The 19,345-nt window shown below is 51.8% G+C and overlaps 1 protein-coding gene across 1 annotated transcript; it reads right to left on the bottom strand.

Annotated features, from left to right (window-relative positions):
* Positions 1-310: 310 nt before the first annotated feature.
* On the bottom strand, positions 311-8,228 carry CALM3 (calmodulin 3). The gene is made up of 6 exons (XM_065926359.1): positions 8,032-8,228; positions 3,793-3,823; positions 1,458-1,601; positions 1,089-1,195; positions 573-708; positions 311-489 (listed from the first exon to the last, which is right to left on the bottom strand). The coding sequence occupies exons 1-6, from the start codon at positions 8,032-8,034 to the stop codon at positions 461-463; spliced, it is 450 nt and encodes a 149-aa protein (XP_065782431.1). The 5' UTR covers positions 8,035-8,228; the 3' UTR covers positions 311-460.
* Between the last annotated feature and the right edge of the window lie 11,117 nt (positions 8,229-19,345).

Genomic DNA, 19,345 nt, shown 5'->3' with positions numbered 1-19,345 from the left:
CAAGAGGTGTGCCTCTCTTGCGCCCGGCCCTCCTGAGGGCCTCGGCCCCTCCCCAGCAGGTCCCGGGACAGCGCCGGCAGCCACCCTGGCACCCCAAAATAAGATGACGAATGAACAGAAACAAACCAAAATGGATGCGAGCCACCCGGGCTGGAGGAGGAGGGCAGAGGCCCCCTGAAGGGGACTGGGGGCTCATCTTATGAATGCATCAGGCCTTGGAAGATGTGAATGGAAGGCGGGAGGGCCGAAGGAAGAAATGGCGGGGGCCTGGAAGGAGACTCGGGAGGAAGAGAAAGAGCAATCATGCAGCTTGGGACAAATCTTTTGTTGCTTTATCAGATTCTCAGTCCATCAACTGGTGTTTGCTAAAACCGGGATAGGCAGGGAGTGTTGAAGAGAGTGCGCGCGCGGGGAGAGAGAGAGATCGAGAGAACGGGCATCACCAGCTGCCCGGGGGCCTTCACTTTGCAGTCATCATCTGTACAAACTCTGTGGAGGGAAAGACAGGGAGGTCAGCAGAAAGCAGGGTTCCCCCAGCTCCTGCAGGCATGGAGACGGGGCTGGCGGCTCACCTTCATAATTGACCTGGCCGTCCCCGTCAATGTCGGCCTCCCTGATCATCTCGTCCACCTCCTCGTCGGTCAGCTTCTCGCCCAGGTTCGTCATGACGTGGCGCAGCTCTGCAGCGCTGATATACCCATTGCCGTCCTGCATGTTGGGGGACAGACAAAGGCGCTGAGCGTGAGGCGTTCGTCTGCCCGGCGTTTTCTTGGGGGGCAGTGGGAGAGACCCCAGCACATGCCGTCCTGGGTGTCAGGGGACAGACAGAGGCTCCAAGCTTGAGGCATCCGTTCGCCCGGCTCTCTCCTGGGGGGCAGCGGGAGAGAGACCCCAGCGCAGGGCCTGTCAGTCACCTCCCTTGGCACAGGCAGGGGTTTCCTGCAGTGGTAGAGCAAGCCGGCAGTGGGGCTGGCACTGGAACGCTGGCCTCCGGAAGTGGTGACTCCGGTTAGGCTGGGTGTCCCGAGACCCCACCTGTCCTACTCTTTGCCGGAGGGCCAGGGCCCCTCGGGGAAAGGCCTGCTCACCTTGTCAAACACACGGAAGGCCTCTCGGATCTCCTCCTCACTGTCCGTGTCCTTCATCTTTCTGGCCATCATGGTCAGGAACTCGGGGAAGTCAATGGTCCCATTCCCTGCGAGGTGGGGGGGGGGGGGGGGGGGGGAGACGCTCTGCGCCTGAGCCCGGGAAGATGTCCCCAGGGCCCTGGCGGAGGAGACGCTGGTCGTCCACCCCGGAGGGCGGCTCCCCGGGGGAGGGGGGGAGACGCTCTGGGCCTGAGCCTGGGGAGATATCCCCAGGGCCCTGGTGGAGGAGACGCTGGCCGTCCACCCCGGAGGGCGGCTCCCCGGGGGCACTGGGAGAGGGCTGCCCTCCCACCCTGGGTGCGGGCTCACCATCTGCATCCACCTCGTTGATCATGTCCTGCAGCTCGGCCTCAGTGGGGTTCTGCCCCAGGGACCTCATCACCGTCCCCAGCTCCTTGGTGGTGATGGTGCCGTCCCCGTCCTTGTCGAAGAGGGAGAAGGCCTCCTTGAACTCTGCGGCGAGGAGCACAACGAACCAGAGGTGAGGGCACGGCAAGGCCTGAGAGTCAGGCCCGCCTCAAGAATCCAGAAGGGATCCGATGCCAGCCCAAGTCTCTCGCCTCTGTACTGGGCACAGGCCGCTTCCTTCTTCCCTTCACCCCTCACGGAGCGCCTGCTTAGGGACGGGGAAAGTTGCCTGCTCCGCCTGGCTCACTGAGAATACTGGGGAAAACGGGCTGACAGTGGCCTTAGATCCTCTACATTTCTTTTTGGTCCCTGGCTTCAGTCTCTCCCTCGAGTGATGAAACAGACCAGTGTCCTGGAAGGGAGGAGAGCCAAGGAAGTCTCCATCTGAAGTGTGCCAGCCAAGGTCAGTGGGCCAGGAGAGGAAGGGCAGGAGGGCCTGCAGGACAGCGCCGGGCACCACGGCATCCCGCCCGACGCGGACTACCAGCCCGGCTCTCAGTTTCCAGGCCCAGCGCGTGGGTCGGAGTGTGGGGGTGGCCGGCAGCAGGGCGCGGCTGATGGACTGTGTGGGGTAGGCGGGGTGGGGGGTGTGGAAGGAGAGGGGACGGCTGCCAAGCCAGGAGGCCGAGGAGCTGGGGGTGCTGAGTGGGAAGGCCACAGCTGGGGCCGCATCAGGAGCGGGAGGAGAAGCACGTGGCTCCTGCCCTCCCACTGGGCCCATTTTGGCACCTGGTGCTCCCTGCCCCCAAACCCTAGGGGAACAGATGCCTGGCAGCCTATTCCCAGAGGGTGTGGGCTGGGGTGAGGCGGCGGACAGTTTGCTAATGGGGACGGGGGGTGGGGGCGATGTGGAGCGTGTGTTGGTGTCAAGCGGGGGCAGAGCTGGGGCTGTGGGTGGCCAGTACGGGAGCCACACGTACAGCCGAGAGGCTCTGCCCCGGCCTGAACCTCTGGGCCCTGGAGACTCCGAGTCTCCTGGGGGATGCTGGCGCCTCCCTGTGCCGAGGCCTTGTTGTTCTCAGGGGTCACGCGGGCACCCTGCACTCAGGATCAATGAACAACAAGGCAGCTCTCTGCTTTTCACTCAGGATCAATGAACAACAAGGCAGCTCTCTGCTTTTCCTTGGTGGGTCTCCAAAGTTCAGAAGCTGAAGATGTGGGGGAAGGAGGAGGAGAGGGGAGTAAAGAAGAGAAGGCAAGCCCATGCCCGCCTCTCCCACTTCAGAAGCTGGGCTCTCTGTGCGTGTCACATGCAGCCTGTGGACCCTGACAGCAAAGCCGGCTCCAGGGGCTACTCTGTGCTGGCCCATGGCTGTGGGACGTAACTGGGAGCTGGTCTCTGTCCTCTGTAGTAGCTCACAGTCTGGGGGGCGGGGGTGGGGGGACAGGACACGGAAACCTTCTCAGCACACAGTACTTCCTGTAGCTGTGGCCACAGGGCTTTAGGGGAGCCTACAGACATGAATTACATAGGACTCAAGGACTTCTTTAAGCTTACTGGAAGATATGTGATCGTTCCCTTGTTCATTTAGTTATTTAGCCAACAAAAATGTACGCAGCAACCATTATGTTGCAGGCACCAAAGGTACAGCAGGGACCAACACACAAAAAAGCCCCCAGTGAGGATCTCATCTAGTGACAGGGAGATGCAGTCGGCAGACATCAGAGATTAATTTCAGATGGTGAGAAAGGCTAGTAAGGAAACAGAGAGTGATGGAAGGCTGTTTATTTGAGATGGGGTCAGGGAAGGCCTTTCCAAGATGACATTTGAATCAAGACCCAAAAGAGGAGAAGGAGCTGCCTGGTGCAAAGAGCTGGGGGAAGACACTTCCGGCCCAGGAAGAAGCGAGTGCAAGCATGCGCGAAGAGGAGTGCAGAGGTGGGAGTGACAAGCCCTCCCCTGGGTGGCTCCTGAAGTGGGCCAGGAGCCCTGCAGGGAGTTCACCTTCTGAGCCTAACTGGCAGGAGCCAGGACAGACGGCTGGGCTCACACTGCAGCCACAGATTAAAAGGCCCGGTGACCCCTGGCCAGGAGAGGAACACGGCCCTGCTGCCTGAGGAGGGCCTGGCTCAGGACTGTGGGGTCTGGTGTCACTGGTGCGCTCTCATACACGTGAGTCTGTCAGATGCTCCTCCTGGCTGGCGTTAAGACTTGGCTGGGGATGCAGAGGCATTCATGCGGCAGGGTGAGGGGAGGAAAAGGGGGTGGGGGAGGGAAGGAGGGAAGCAAGCTCACCTGCGATCTGCTCCTCGGTCAGCTGGTCAGCCTGGAAAAGCAGGAAGGAGAAAGTTAGTCACAGGCTGGCACATCTTTCCTTGCTCAGCCCGGCCCCCGCTGGTGCGGCCAGCTCCACATGGTAGTCCATGTACCTGGGCAAGGGCGGTCATGCCAGAGCCAGTACTGGATCAAGTCTGGTGATTTGGGAGGCTGGAGACCCAGGCCAGCCTGACCCAGGGCCCTGGAGCCAGCCCTAGCCCAGCTGCACCTGCGCCGGTTCAAGTCTCAGTGCCGTCACAGCCGCTGGGAGCCCCAGAGGCTGAGTGAAGGGAGCAATTGCCCTGGAAGCCTAATCAAGCAGCTCTTCTAGAAGGCTCCAAACTGAAGCAGGCCAGGCCCAGGGTAGGCAGCCGGCTCTTTCCTAGTTTCTATGTCACCAATTTGGAAGCACCAGGTCCAAGCACTGCAGACCCAACTGGCAACAATTCTGCCAACTGGTGTATGTGGAGTGCCTGAAAGAACCCTGGGAAGGCAGGGGGGCAGCCCCCACTCTCTTCGGTGCGGGGCACCATTCACTCCACTGCTCCTTTGGGGCAGGAAGGGTGAGTGTCGGGGAGCGGACTGCAGCAGGCATGGCGCTGGTGGCAGAGGCTGGAGGACGCAAGTCACCTCCCCCTGCTGCGCTGCAGTTTTTAACCCTTGCGGGCCCTGGCCACTCTGGGGAATGGCCAGTCGGGGTCGGGCAGCCCCTGCCGCCCGCCTGCCGGGCTTGGGGGTGGGGCAGAGGAGAAGCAGAGGCCAGCCTGTCCTGAACCAGTCCAGCAGAGGGATTCTCTGGGGGAGGAGCCACGCGGGAATGGGGGAGCTGAATCCCAATGTTTAGCTTTAGGCAGTAAAACAGGAATTTTCCTTGGGGTCCCTGAGTGCTGCCAGAAGGCATGGCTCGCCCTTGGACCACTGCCCCTTTCCTCATTTCCTCTTACAACTAGGGAAAGGGGCTCCACATCTACAGCAGGCTTCCAGCTCTGAGTCTGATAGCCCCTCAAACTAAGGCGTGCCACTGTGTGTACTAGCGTTATTCTACACAGAGATTCCAGAACTTCCTTGGGAATCTAGCAAGAGCCCCACCCCCACCCTTCTGCCCCATCCCAAATGTGAAGACCAATCATATTAGAACAAGTCTGACAAGTCCTTTTTCTGTCTCTTAAATATAAAGGAAGAAGGACTCGAGGCTAAACCCCAAACAGATAGAACAGGAGGGGAAATCAGGGTGATGATTACAGAAGGGAAATGGCTAAGGGCGGGGGAAGCAGGAATGTAGAGAAGGAAACACAGCACACATCAACATTCTGGAAAAGTCCAAAGTCTAAAGGGAAGGTTAGGAGGCCAAAAGGAGATACTTCTGCCTCGCTTTCAAAAGAGACCCAGGGCTGCCAGGCTCCTGCATGCCAGCCTGGCAGCCCCAGGCCCACGAGCCCTTTGCTCCTCTGCTTCCCTTGGCTTCTATGCCGATCGCCTAGGTCCTGACACCCGAGAAAGCTGCTGGGGGAAAGTGAGAAGACAGGATGGGCTTCTGTTACCAAGGCCAGGCAGCACCAGGAGTGGGGAGGAGGGCCCGGGGAGGGCTGCCCTCCCCCAGCTCTCATCCATTCCCCTGGCCTACGTGGTAAGGGCCAGGCCAACAAGGGCCCTCCGAACCCCTGCCACACGATCTTGGGCAGCACCCGCAGGGGCTGGGGGCAAGGAGGCTGGGGCAGGTTGCAGAATGAATGCCCGCGTGGTGCTGAAGGCTGGTTGTCCACCGCTCCCTGCCGCCAAGCTGCAACGCGCAGAGGAGGCACTGCCACTGTTCCAGGCTTGCTGCAAATAGGCGTGGCTCTGCCTGTAGGGCCGTCACACTCCCTTCCTCCCTCTTAGGAAGACCCTCTCCCCTGCGCGGGGAAGGAAAAGGGCCCAGCTCCCAGCTATAGATCTCAAAGCAAGGTTGCTGCCCAAAAAACTGATCACTGCTGGGGATCCCTTCCTTCTCAAGGTTTTTTCCCTTTCCACATCTGCAGATTTTTAGCTTTCACCAAAAACTATCTGCAAAATAACCCAGCTGGTCCCCTGCTTCCCCATCCCTTTAAGCTCCAGCAAGAGGCTGGACAAGGAAAAAAAAATCCTGGGGTGGGGGAGGGAAGAGGGTATAATTTCTCTACCTTGCCCCAGCCCCCAGCCAGTGCCAGAAAGCAGTGTTAGATGAGAACAGAAACCAAGGCCAGGGCCCCTCACCCGGGCCAAGGAGGAGCCACAGGGCTCAGGCCAAAGTCCAAAGCCAGTTAACAGTGACTTGTCCCACCCATACCTTGCTGATTACAAAGGGAAAGAGAAACTAGTGGGGCCAAAGCTCAGGTCTTATTTGGCAGGTGGGGGCCTCCTGGTGCCTGTCAGTGATTCGGCGCCCGTTTAGCAAGGCTCTGCTGGGGGAAAATGGGGTAGCGGCAAGAGGAGCCATCAGGTCTGTGTCAGCAAGTATGAGATCTGATACACAGCAGCGGCTGCCTGTTTTCCCCAGCCTTGCCAGGGAGGGTGGCTGCACACGGCTCCAAGGCTGAGCCTGGGGGGGGGCTGGGGGCTGTGGGTGGTGGGGACCGGGTAAGAACTAGTCTGCTGGTTTTCTCTCAAAGCCCGAGCTGTGGGAATTAACAGAAGCACTCAGGGAGGGCCCCGAACAGAACAAGTGGCCCTGGGGCTGATGAAGGGGTCCCTCTGGAGGTCCTCTCTGCAGCCCCCACCCTGAGGCCATAGGAACAGGCGTGCGATTGTCACTGACGCCACACTGTACTGCACTGTCATTTGGCACAAGTGAGGAGATGCAGAGCAGTGTGTGGAGCTGGAGACCAAGTAAAACCAGCATTCCTGTTTGGAAAAGAACAGCTCTCTGGGTCTGAAAGGGGCAGCAAGCAGGTGAGGTTCAAGGCTTTAAAAGCTGGCTCATTTGATGCATCCTAAACTTTGCTCCTCCCCACCCCCATTTCATGCAGCTTCAGTGCGCAATAGAGGCCCCAACAGCTCCGCCCACCTGCTCCCACAGCCTGGTGCCTCCTGCCCAACCCCATTCTTCCTGGGAAAGGGACCCCTGAGCCACTCCCTCTTGCCTCTGCAGCCCACTCCCCATCCAGACTGAACAGTCTTTGTCCCAGCTTTGCCCTGGAAACTTCCAGGGAGCTACCCACCACATCCACCTCCAACCCTAGGCCCACCTCGGCTGCCATTCATTTTCTTTAACATGTCCCCGGATCGCCTTCCATCTCACCTCCTTACCACAGAAGCCGAAGTTCTCTCCCACCCTTCACTTTGGAAACCCACCTCTTCATGAACCCAAACACAACGCCCTCCTTCCTCCCACCAAAACCCCCAATTTCCCTTTCTAGTTCAATAGTCTTAACCCAATAGGAACCTCAGAACATTCTCTGGCTGCCCCTCACATAAACCACGAGGCGCCCTGTCCCCCCACCACTTACAAGCTCACCATCCCTTTTTGACCCCTTCCCCGACCCCATCCTTTTCAGCCCCCGTAGGCTTCCAGGGCATCTTCTAACCTTGGCTGCCACCCACCCCAGGCTCTTCCTTCCAGAGCATGCACCTCACCCTCCTCCTCCTTTCTCTGCAATGTCGGTCCTTGGAGAACCCCCTTTTCTCCTCTCAAGGGTCTGATCTGCAGAAGCGACCCTCCTCCCTGCCTCCCGGGAGGGCTCCCCCTCCATCCAGGCCCAGCTATCCACCACCCCCTCTCAGGGAGTTTCCCAGCAGCCCGGCGTCCCTCCGATCCCCCTTCCCTGCTACCTATTAGGACCCAAAAGCCTTTATCAGGGCACAAGTCACCTCCTTCCCTAGCCAATGACTCTTACCTCGCTCCCCTGGAATCGAAACACCCCACCTTAGAGACCAAACGCCCCATCCTGGGTCCAAGAGTCCAGATGCTCCATCCTCGACTCAAATGCCCCCTTGGAGGGCTCAAGTGCCCTTTCTGGGGTCTAGACATCCCACCTGGTGCTAACTGTCGCTTCTGAAAGCCCCCAACTCCCTTTGGGGATCCAAACGCCCTACTGTGGGTTCAAATGCCCCCGATCGAGAGGCAGAGAAGGGTCCGGAGGCGCTCTCCGGGGCCCAAACGCTCCTCCCCCTCCATTCTGAGTCCACTCGTGCTCTCGGGGGTCCTCCTCTGCCGTGTCCGCCTCAGTGCCCCCAACCTCGGCGGCTCTCAGTCTCACTCACCATGGCGAGGGCCGGGTGTCCGGAGCGCGGGTATCAAGGGTCCTCCGGCGGCGGCAGCAGCTGCAGCAGCTCGAGCTCCGCCGCGCGTCTGCGCCTCCACACTCACTGCCTGCAGCGCGCGCCGCCGCCGCCGCCGCCGCCCGCCCCAACGGTCCCTCAACGGCCGCCGCGCGCGCCCCGCCTCGCCCGGCCCCGCCCCGCCCGGTCCGCGCGCCGCCGCACTGCGGCTCCCACGGATCCCTCCGCGCCTCTCTCAGGACTGTCGGGCCCGCGGCTCTCTCACTCCTCACAGGGTTGGGTTTATGGCCGGCCGCGCGCGCGCGCGCGCGCGCACCCGCCGCGGAACTACTTTCCGTCGCCATGCGCCCCGCCCCCTGTGCCCACTCTACTTTCCTCCTCGGCGGAGGGGCACCGTTCGGCTGGCGCGTGACGCGTCCCTGTGTGAGACGCGCCGCTATTGGGTCCGGGCCACGGCGGAAATAAGAACGCGGTGCCGATTGGTCCGGCCTTCCCTGCAATGCGTCAAACTGGGGCGAGCCACTGCGTGGTGGTGGTGGGCAGCCTGAAGTGTGTGACTGTGTGGAGCTATGAGGCGTAAGGAAGCGAAGAGGGAAATTGTATGACTTCTAGAGAAGCAAATACATCGTCTTCGTGGTCAGGGAATGGTAAAAAGGGTGGCGGAAGGTGCAGAAGTACTTTCTTGATTCTCCCCTCTGACAGATGGAAGATGGTGCAATCCAAAATGCTGGTCGGAAGCCCCGCCCCCAATTGGGCCCTAGGGGTGGTGGGGTCTTCAAGGTTCAGCTTTTAGCCTGAAAGTTCCGCTCATCGCCCATAGGGGCAGGTGTCTGCAGCGTGAGACACACTCCACAGGTGTGTGAAGCCCCTGTCCTCGCTTCACTTCACTTATAATCGCTTCAGGGTCTGTGAAACGGGCTGTTCCAGAACAGCCCTGAGAACGAGGTATTCAGTCATTCATTCAATAAGCCTCAGTGGGGTGCCTGCTGTAATTCCGGGATCTGTGCTTGACTGGGCGGGGGAGACCAAACTTCCCAGCCATTGTCCTGCTGTCTTGTAAACCACCTGAGTCTTGCACTCCTTGTTCCAAGTTTCCAACCACAGAAGGAAGAAGAGTGGGAAAGTTAGCTACGGGCGCTCAGAAACGGCAACCCCCCCCCCCCCCCAATTTCTCTTGTTTTGAATTAGGGCTATATTTGCGTCTGTGCCCTACCCCCTCTCGGTGATTGGCTGACGAGTGGCAAGTGAGTCAAGCTGGACCAGTCTTTATGTTACACCTGGAACAGCCTGTAGGCTGAGCCAATGAGAGGACTTCCCTGGGTTTTTGGATCTAGACTTTTGGGGGCAGGAAGTCTTTTCCTTTTTGTGGTGAGGCAGTGAAGACATAGGTCTGGACCTATCTATGACATTTTTCACACCCAGAGGAGAGAATAAAACTGACTCCAGGGAGAAGCAATGAAGAGGTGGAGTGAGAGAGTCCTGTTGCCATTCCCTTCACTGATTCCAGCTTGAGGCCAGCTGCCTCATGCCAGGATTTTGATATGAGCTATTAAAATGTCCCATTTATCCCAAGCTGGTTTGAGTTGAGTTTCTGTCACTTAAAACTAAAGAATTTCTGATGAATGTGACCCAGGCTAAACTCTGTCTTGGTCATCAGCGTTGACCCTGAAACAGAGAGGGCCAAGGACCCAGTCATCATTTGCTGAACAAATAAGCAAAGGAAGTCACACTCATGCTCTCTCTCCCTGTTTCTCCTCTCCCTGTCTCTGAGTCTCAATTTCTACCAGGAAGACCTTACCTTCTGAATTACTTAGGTGGGCTTCCCTGGTGGCTCAGAGGTTAAAGTGTCTGCCTGGAATTCGGGAGACACCAGCTCGATCCCTGAGTTGGGAAGATCCCCTGGAGAAGGAAATGGCAACCCACTCCAAGTACTCTTGCTTGGAGAATCCCATGGAGGGAGGAGCCTAGTAGGCTACAGTCCATGGGGTTGCAAAGAGTTGGACACGACTGAGCGACTTCACTTTCTTTCTTTCACTATGAAATGATATACTACTATCAGTACGTTTGAACACATACTGTGTTCCAGGCACCATTTCACCTGCTGTTAGTTCATTTAATTCTTACAACCTCCCTATGAATTTGTTACTTTCACTTTCCACCATTTGAAACTTTTATTGCCACTGGAATTAGATGAGATCTGAGAGGTATAAAGCCTTGACCAGGAACAGAGAAGGGAAATAGCTTGCCTCTGGTCACACAGTAGGAGGCAGAGTCAGGATTTTCACCCCAGCAGTTTGACTGAAAACCTCACACTCTTAACCACATTATACAACCAGTGAGAGAGACCTTACTTGTTTTCCATTATCCATTTTTCCTGTTTCCCAGCCTAATAGAATTTTAGCTGGGCACATTGCCATCCTAAGTAAAAATGACATTTCCTAATCTTCCTTGCAGTTATGAGTCCTCATCTGACAGAATTCTGGCCCAAAAGGATGTGAGCAGAAGAGATACATGAAACTTCTGGGTATACCCTTAAAGGGAGAGGACATACCTTCCCTTTTCTTCTTGCCTGCTGGTAGGGCGGCCATGAGACCAACGGTGACCATACTCACCTGGGACTTTGATGATTTTCCTGAGGAGAGCCCACCTTTCCTTCCCCAGGGCCAAACTTCTATTTGAGAGGGAAATAAACTTCTACATCACTTAAGCCACCAGTATTTTGGATCACTTGTTTATAACATATACATGTCCTCTCTTTGGTTACTGCCCTTGTTTTGGTGGAAGCTGACTCTTGTGCCTAATTTAGTGAGAGGTCATGTGGTTCAGGTGTTAACCAATCAGCACGTTCTACTTCCATACCTCTGACTTCTTCAGAGCCAATTGTATGACTTTTTCTCTCTTTTTTGTATTTTTTGCATGTGTGACATAGTTTACACTCAATAAAATGCCACAGATCTTAACTGTTCAGTTGAATTGTGTACACCCATGTAACCACCACCCAAGACAAGTTATAGAACACTTCCCTCACCCCAGAAGTTAGATCCCTGTGGCTCTTTCCAGTCGATTTCTGTTCCCCTCAAGCAACTGTTGTTCTGGCTTCTGTCACTGGAGATTAGTTCTGCCTGTTCTAGAATTTTGTAGAAATGGAATCCATATAGCATGCGTTTTTCTGGTCTTGGCTTACTTCACTCAATGTAATATTTTTAAGCAAAAGTTGCATGGAACATACTTACACTAAAATATATTTTTTGTTGATCTGGAACTCAAATTCAACTGGAGTCCTGAATTTCTAATTGCTAAATCTGATGATCCTAATCTCATAGTGCTTTCTTTCCAGGACTGGGAAATGATTTTAAGTGACTGTACAGGGGACCACCTGGATTTCCAGGCTTTGGGGTGTCTAATGCTACAGCCCGGCAAAAATCTTGACGGCAGCTTCAAGTGTTCTGAACTTTAGGAAGGATCAGTCAACTAAAGCTCAACCCCATTATTGTCAGGGAAATTCAAATTAAAATCACAATAACACACCAGTTCACATCGACTGGACAATCACCTAGTCCAATAATACTATCTGTTGCTGGGCCCATACGAGCATCTGGTGACCTTGTTATTTCTCTGACCTCATCTCCCTACGCTCTCACCTTCATGCTCTCTCTTTCAGCCATATCAGCCTCTTTCCTTGAACACATATGGCTGATTCCTGTGTATGACCCTCTGTGTTATTTCCTCTCCTTCAAATGCTCTCCCCACAATAGTCATGTGGTTTGTCTCCTCCTTAGCTTTGTTCAAGTGACACGTCCTCAGTGATGGCCTCCCTTGATCATCCCATTTAAAATTGTAACCCAACACTCCAAATTCCCTTTCCTTTGCCTTATTTTTTCATAGGCGTGACAACCTTCTCAAATAAGATATACTTTTCTTATTTATTCTATTTACAGTTTGATTCTACCACTGGAATACAAGCTCCATGAGGTCTGGTCTTCTTTTTTTTTTAATTTTTGTTTATTTATTTATTTACTGTTGCCTGTTGCTGCACGGGCTTTTGTCTAATTGCAGAGAGTGGAAGGCTACTGTCTGGTTGTGGTGCATGGGCTTCTCATTGCAGTGGTTTCTCTTGATGTGAAGTACGGGCTCCAGAGTGCTGCGGGCTTCAGTAGTTGTCATGCCTGGTTTCATTAGTTGCAGCTCTCGGACTCTAGATCACAGAATCAGTAGTTGTGGTGCACAGGCTTAAGTTACTTTGCAGCATGTGGGGTCCTCCTGGGTCAGGGATCAAACCCGTGTCTCCTGCATCGACAGTCAGATTCTTTACCACCGAACCACCAGGGAAGCTTGGGTCTGGTCTTTCTATTTTGTTTACTGTTGTATCTTCAGTACCAAAAGCAGAGCCAGAAATATAACAAGTGCTCAGTAAATATTTTTTAAAATAACTAGATAAAAATGGGGAGGTGGAAATTCTCCTGCAGTGCTGCTGGGAGAATATATTGATACAGAGACTCTAGTGAGTGTCCCCTGGAGAACAGGCTAGGTTATAGTACAGTAACAACTGCAAAAACCTCAATTAACACAGTACGTTTCTTTCTCACTCACATAAAATCCAGCTAGGGTCTTAGTCTCTCCATGGGACAGCTGTCCTCCATGTGGTCGCTCAGTGTCCCAGTCTCTTTTCTCTCTCCTGAAGTCCTCTTTGTTGCCACAGCAGGAGAAAGAAGACTAGAGAATGTCCCAGGGAGTTTTCATTGTCTTAGTCGAAGTGACATCTGTCACTTCAGCTCACATTTCATTGTCCAGAACCGGCCACACGGTCCCATGTAACCGCTGAGGGATAGAGAAGTGCATTTTCTTGTGTGCCTCCGAAGAAGAAATAGGAAACAGAGCATGGTGACCATATCATGGTCTTGGTCATGGAGCGCTAATTGACCACCTCTATAGACAACTTGGACATGTACATTTGCTAAAAATCTAGCAATTCTGCTCCTAAATGTATCCTTGATCATTTCAAATTTTTTGTTTGTTTGTTTTTGGTTTTTCTTTGGCCATGCCCCATGGCTTGTAAAATCTTAGTTCCCTGATCAGGGATCGAACCTGTGCCCCCTGCAGTGGAAGTATGGAACCCCAATCACTGAACCACCAGGGAAGTCCCTCAAATTGTTTTGGATGAGCTTCACAATAAGAACCACATTTTATATCATAACACAACCATATTTCATATACATACATATTTTTTCAGAAAATATATATTTAGTCTGAAACAAAAATTTCAGAAACAGAACTTAGTCTCATTATGGGCAAGGCACTCTTGATGTTTTTGAAACTATTCCATTTCATGTTTCAGAAGTTATGCTCATTGTGACCTACTGATTCTACCAGCCTCATCATGTGTGTGTAGGTGTGTGTGTCTGTGTGTGTGTGTGTGTTAGCACTTCCTTACTTTCTTGTCTTATAAACTGCTTCAGACGCAAATTGTATAGTTACTGTTTCAGTCCTAGAATCAATCATTTCTCTAAGGAACCTTGGCCCCTTTTGTTGGAGAATGATGTTAGAAATGAAGATCTGGGCTCTAAGTGTCCTTGCTGCTATTGATGATTGCTTTTTTAAACTCTCCCTCTTTGCATTATTATAGTTATTGCTCCAAGTATCCTTAAATTGATCACCTATCTGTAATTACTACCACATTAGCTTTTCTTTAAAAATCTTAATGGTTATCTCACGTGGTCTGAAGACAGGTGAGACCAGGACTGATTCAGTGGCTCGACGATGTAACAAGGAACCCAGACTTTTTTCTCCTTCTTCTCTAGTATCTTCAATATTTTCTGTCTTCAAGCTCATTGCTTTATGGTGGCAAGATGGCTGCCACAGCTTCAGACCTTACTTCCCAAGGCAGTAACTGAAGTCAGGATGGAATGGAATAAGATTCTTTTATTTCCCTTTATCAGAGAGAATAAATCTTTTCTCAAAACCCCTTCAAGTTTAATTGGCACATAATGGATCACATGATCACACCTAAGTCAATCGCTAGCGAACAGGAGCAAGGTTTAGACCAATCAGGGTTCACCTTTTGGGACAAGACTGGCTTTCCTTGAGCACATTGTTACCTGACACCTGGTCAATGCAGGGGCTGGGTTAGCAAGAGAGAGGGATGTGTGGTGGGAAAAAGGTCCACCCCATGGAAATGTTTTGGATTTCTCTTGGGAAATTCCTGGGGGAAAAAAAAAAAGGAGGAGAGTTAAGTTGTCTATGATATGGGGAGACATTCTTAATCCCCTTCTGTGTGTGTGTGTGTGTGTGTGTGTGTGTGTGTTAGTCTGTCATGTTAGCTCAGTCGTGTCTGAATCTCTCTGATCCTAAGGACTATAGCCCGTCAGGCTCCTCTGTCCATGGGATTCTCCAGGCAAGACTGCTGGAGTGGGTTGCCATTCCCTTTTCCAGGGGAATCTTCCCAACCCAAGGATCAAATCCACATCTCCTGCGTTGTAGGCAGATTCTTTACCATCTGAGCCACCAGGGAAGCCCAAGCCTCCTGCTTTTCTTGTTTCTATTTTGTCTCCAAACTTTTTCTCCCAAAGCAGTTTCCTCAAATTCACCTTCTTCCTTCTGAAGCTGATTCATCCCAGCATTACTGTGTGAGGGCATCCGGGGCTGGAGGGTTGGCCCTACTGTCTTCTATGTGTGGCTTCCATGTCTGCACCCAAGCAGCTGTTACAGTTGCTAAGTAGGCTGAGTCACTTCAGTCATATCTGACTCTTTGCAACCCCATGAACTGCAGCCCTCCAGGCTCCTCTGTCTATGAGGAGGTATTCTCCAGGTAAGAATACTGGAGTGGATTGCCATGCCCTCCTCTGAAGGATCTTCCTGATCCTGGGATCAAAACTGCATCTCTTATGTTTCCTGCATTGGCAGGCAGGTTCTTTACCACAAGCGCCACCTGGAAAGCCCCAATTAGCAGGAAGGCAAAAAACAGGCCAAGAAGGGCATTTAGGGACTTCCCTGGTGGTCCAGTGGCTAAGACTCCATGCTCCCCAATGCACAAGGCCCAAGTTTGATCCCTGGTCAGGGAACTAGACCCTACATGTTACAACTAAGAATTCAGATGCCACAACTAAAGATCCCACATACTGCAGTGGAGATCGAAGATCCCACCTGTTGCAAAAAAGACCCAGTGCAGCCAAATAAATAAATAAATATATTTTTAAAAGAAGAGAATTTAGGGTTGTCACTGAGAAGATTCAGTAGTTAGGGTAAGTAATTCGAGATGCTGTAACAAATAAATTCCTAAGTCTCAATGTCTTAACACAAAACTATATATCTCACTTACCCGATGTCTAACATAGCAGTTCCTTTTAGGCAGATGATCTACAGGGCCCCAGTTCCTTTTCTTTTATGGTTCTGCTCTCCCCAGCAGGTTTCCCAGGTGGCGCTAGCAGTAAAGAACCTTCTTGCCCATGCAAGAGATGTAAGAGTCGCAGGTTAGATCCCTGGGTCAGGAAGATCCCCCAGAGGAGGGCATGGCAACCCACTCCAGTATTCTTGCCTGGAGAATCTCCATGGACAGAGGAGCCTGGTGGGTTACAGTCCACAGGGTCGCAGAGTTGGACATGACTGAGCAACTTAGCACGCATGCATGCATCCCCTGCACACTCAGACTCCTCTTCTGGATCCTCTATCCAGTCAGAATTTGGGAAAGGAGAGGGCATAGAGCATCATGTGGTTACTTGTCCTGGAAGTAGCGCATGTATTTTGACTGCGTTTCATTGGCTAGAACCCAGACCCATGGCCAGCTGTAACTGCAAAAGAGACTGGGAAACCTATCTGGCCGTTTGCCCAAGAAGAGGAAACAAGATTCGATGGACAGTGGACATTTATTGCCACAGGAGATGACCCAGACATTGCAAATGTCACTTCTGCTTGCATCCTCTTGGTCTAAAATTGTTCATGACCACTTCTAACTGTAAGAGAGGCTGATTTTGTAAAACTGATACTTTATGGATCTTTAAAACTATGATCGTCTTAACTTTAAGAATTAACTTTGGGGAAGAATTGGCATGTCTTCTTTTGAAATTTCCTCATTTGACGCCTACTAATGTGGGATAGTCTAGTCAAGGCTATGGTTTTTCCAGTGATCATGTATGGACGTGAGAGTTGGACTGTGAAGAAAGCTGAGCAACGAAAAATTGATGCTTTTGAACTATGGTGTTGGAGAAGACTTTTGAGAGTCCCTTGGATTGCAAGGAGATTCAACCAGTTCATCCTAAAGGAGATCAATCCTGGGTGTTCATTGGAAGGACTGATGCTAAAGCTGAAAGTCTAATACTTTGGCCACCTCATGTGAAGAGTTGATTCATTGGAAAAGACCCTGATGCTGGGAGGGATTGGGGGCAGGAGGAGAAGGGGACGGCAGAGGATGAGATGGCTGGATGGCATCACCAACTCAGTGGACATGAATTTGAGTAAACTCCGGGAGTTGGTGATGGACAGGGAGGCCTGGCGTGCTGTGATTCATGGGGTTGCAAAGAGTTGAACAGACTGAGTGACTGAACTGAACTGAATGTGGGATAGGATTATTTCCAGATATTTTAAAGTATTTTTGCTGACAATGTGAAAGGAGCCCAATTTCCCACAACATTCTCTAGTAGCCCAGGGTCTATTGACATGGTGATTTTTTATAAGTGATCTTGAATCCAGCCTCCTATTGAAAGCAATGCTTGCTCGGTCATATCTGACTCTTTGCCATCTCATAGACTGTAGCCCACCAGGCTCCTCTGTCCATGGAATTCTCCAGGCAAGAATACTGCAGTGGATTGCCATTCCCTTCTTCAAGGATCTTCCTGACCCAGGGATCGAACCCGGGTCTCTCACACTGCAGGTAGATTCTTTGCTGTCTGAGCCCCCAGGGAAACCTGCTACTGAGGTCGATTCTAATACTATATCAGTTTGTTCTCTGGATTATTTCTAGTTCACTGCAGATTCACTTTTTTACTCAGGATCATTGCTGCTCAAGATATTGTTCTTTCTTTCCTTTTGCTTTTTGGCCCCACTGTGTAGCATGTGGGATCTTAGTTCCCTGACCAGGGATGGAAGCTGTGCCGTCTCCATTGGAAGCTCAGAGTCTTGAATGCTGGACCACCAAGAAAGTCCCAAGACATTGTCTGTGCCATCATGATGCAACCATTCTTAAAGCATGCTCTGTTTTTGTCTCCAGGATGTTCTTCCAAGTAACTGTCACCCATGCCCAATGTTAGATATATGCAGAGAGCCAATGACATCTGCAGGTTGACTGCTGCCTGACTGACATTTGTCGAAGAGGAGGTTTGCATTCAGACACGTTATAATGGGCAGCTGAGAATCAGTATTATTCACAGATACGTTTATGTACATATTTTCTGGACATTGATAATAAGTTGCAGACTTCATGTCAGATTACCTCTAAATGCTTAAATGTGAGTTTTCTAAGAACAAAGACATTTGCTTATGCAATCATAGTTTGTGTGTGTTAGTTGCTTAGTCGTGTCCGACTTAACAACCTCATAGACTGCAGCCCACCAGGCCCCTCCGTCCATGGGATTCTCCAAGCAAGAACACTGGAGTGGGTTGCCATTTCCTTCTCCAAAAGGAACTATAGAAAGAAAGAAAGTGAAGTCGCAAAAAAAAAAAAAAAAAAAGAAAGTGAAGTCGCTCAGTTGTGTCCGACGCTTTGCGACCCCATGGACTGCAGCCTACCAGGCTCCTCCATCCATGGGATTTTCCAGGCAAGAGTACTGGAGTGGGTTGCCATTTCCTTCTCCACCAGGGATACATAGATAGTGGCAAAGCTTGGGTTTGGACACGGCCTGCCTGGCCCCAAAGGCTGGGATCTTGTTGTTGTTCAGCCGCTAAGTCACGTCTGACTCTTTGAGACCCCACGGACTGCAGCACACCAGGCTTCCCTGTCCCTCACCATCTCCCTGAGTTTGCTCAAACTCAGGTCCGACCATCCAACCATCTCATCCTCTGTTGCCCCTTTCTCCTCTTGCCCTCAATCTTTCCCAGCATCAGGGTCTTTTCCAGGATCTTGACCTTGGTGCTATTCTGCCTCTGGAATTATCCATGGAGTTATCTGGAGGTCTTTGATAAACTATTGAATAAAAGGCAGATCCAGCCCATGAATCCTTAAATATTCTCCCAAAGAGATACCCTCTCCCCAAATGACACTTTTTTTCTTCAAAACAATTTTTAAGTTCTTGGATTCTTAGGGTTTCAAGACCAAAGCTAGGCAGAATCTTCAGCTTCCCATCTTCTCCCCAGTAAAATGTCCCCTCCTCCTAGAGAGGGAGCAAGGAGAGATGCAGGGGGAGATATCACTCTGCCCTAGGCTGCCTTCAAGAGTATGGCAGATCTTCTTTTCTGGAAATGGCTGCAAAAACCATCTATGGCTGCAACAAGGCTTCTAGAACCTTGCTACTCCTGCATCAAGAGTGGAGTCTGTGTCTCCTTCCTTGGGAACTGAGAGAGCCTTGGTGACTGCCTTGACTAATAAAGTGGAAGTGATGTTATGTAATTCCAAAGCTAGCTCACTTCCGAGTTGTTCTCTTGGGACACTTGCTCTTGGACTCCAACTGCCATACTGTAAGGAAGCTCAAGCAGCCAGAGGAAGAGGAGGAAATGAAGCCTCAAGCCCTCAGTTCCAGCTGAACTTCTCACATGAGTGTGAGGACACACTCATGTGAGTGTGCCATTTTTTTTTTTAATTTGGCCATGCTACACAGCATGTGGGATCTTGGTTCCCCAACCAGGGATCTAACCTGTATCCCCTATATTGCAAGTGCAATCTTAACTGCTGGATGGCCAGGGAAGTCCCCCAAAGTGTGCCATCCTGAAAGCAGGTGATGCCGTGTGGAGCAGAGTACTGTCATTTCCTTCCCTGAATTGCAGTTTTGTGAGCAAAATGAATAGCTATTGTTTTAATCCAGCAGGTATTGGGGGTGATTTGTTATGCAGCAATAGATAACTGTGACACACACAAAAACCAAGTAGCTACCAGTTGTCTCTCGGTCTCTGCAAGGGATTGGTTCCAGGATCTCGCCCCCGACTCTCCCATTAGATGCCAAAATCCTGAGATGCTCAAGTCCCTTACATAACAAGGTATAGTATGTGTGTATAGGCCATGGATGTTCTCACATTGACTTTAAATCATCTCTAGATTACTTATAATGCCTAATACAGTGTATTTGCTATGTAAATAGTTGTTGGAGCAACTATTCACAAATTCAAGCTTTGCTTTTTGGAGCATTCTGGAATTCTTTCAAATATTTTTGATCTG

The sequence above is a fragment of the Muntiacus reevesi genome, chromosome 2, assembly GCF_963930625.1.
Source record: "Muntiacus reevesi chromosome 2, mMunRee1.1, whole genome shotgun sequence".
Classification (NCBI taxonomy): Eukaryota; Metazoa; Chordata; class Mammalia; order Artiodactyla; family Cervidae; genus Muntiacus; species Muntiacus reevesi.
This window is presented reverse-complemented; position numbering and strand designations above follow the sequence as displayed.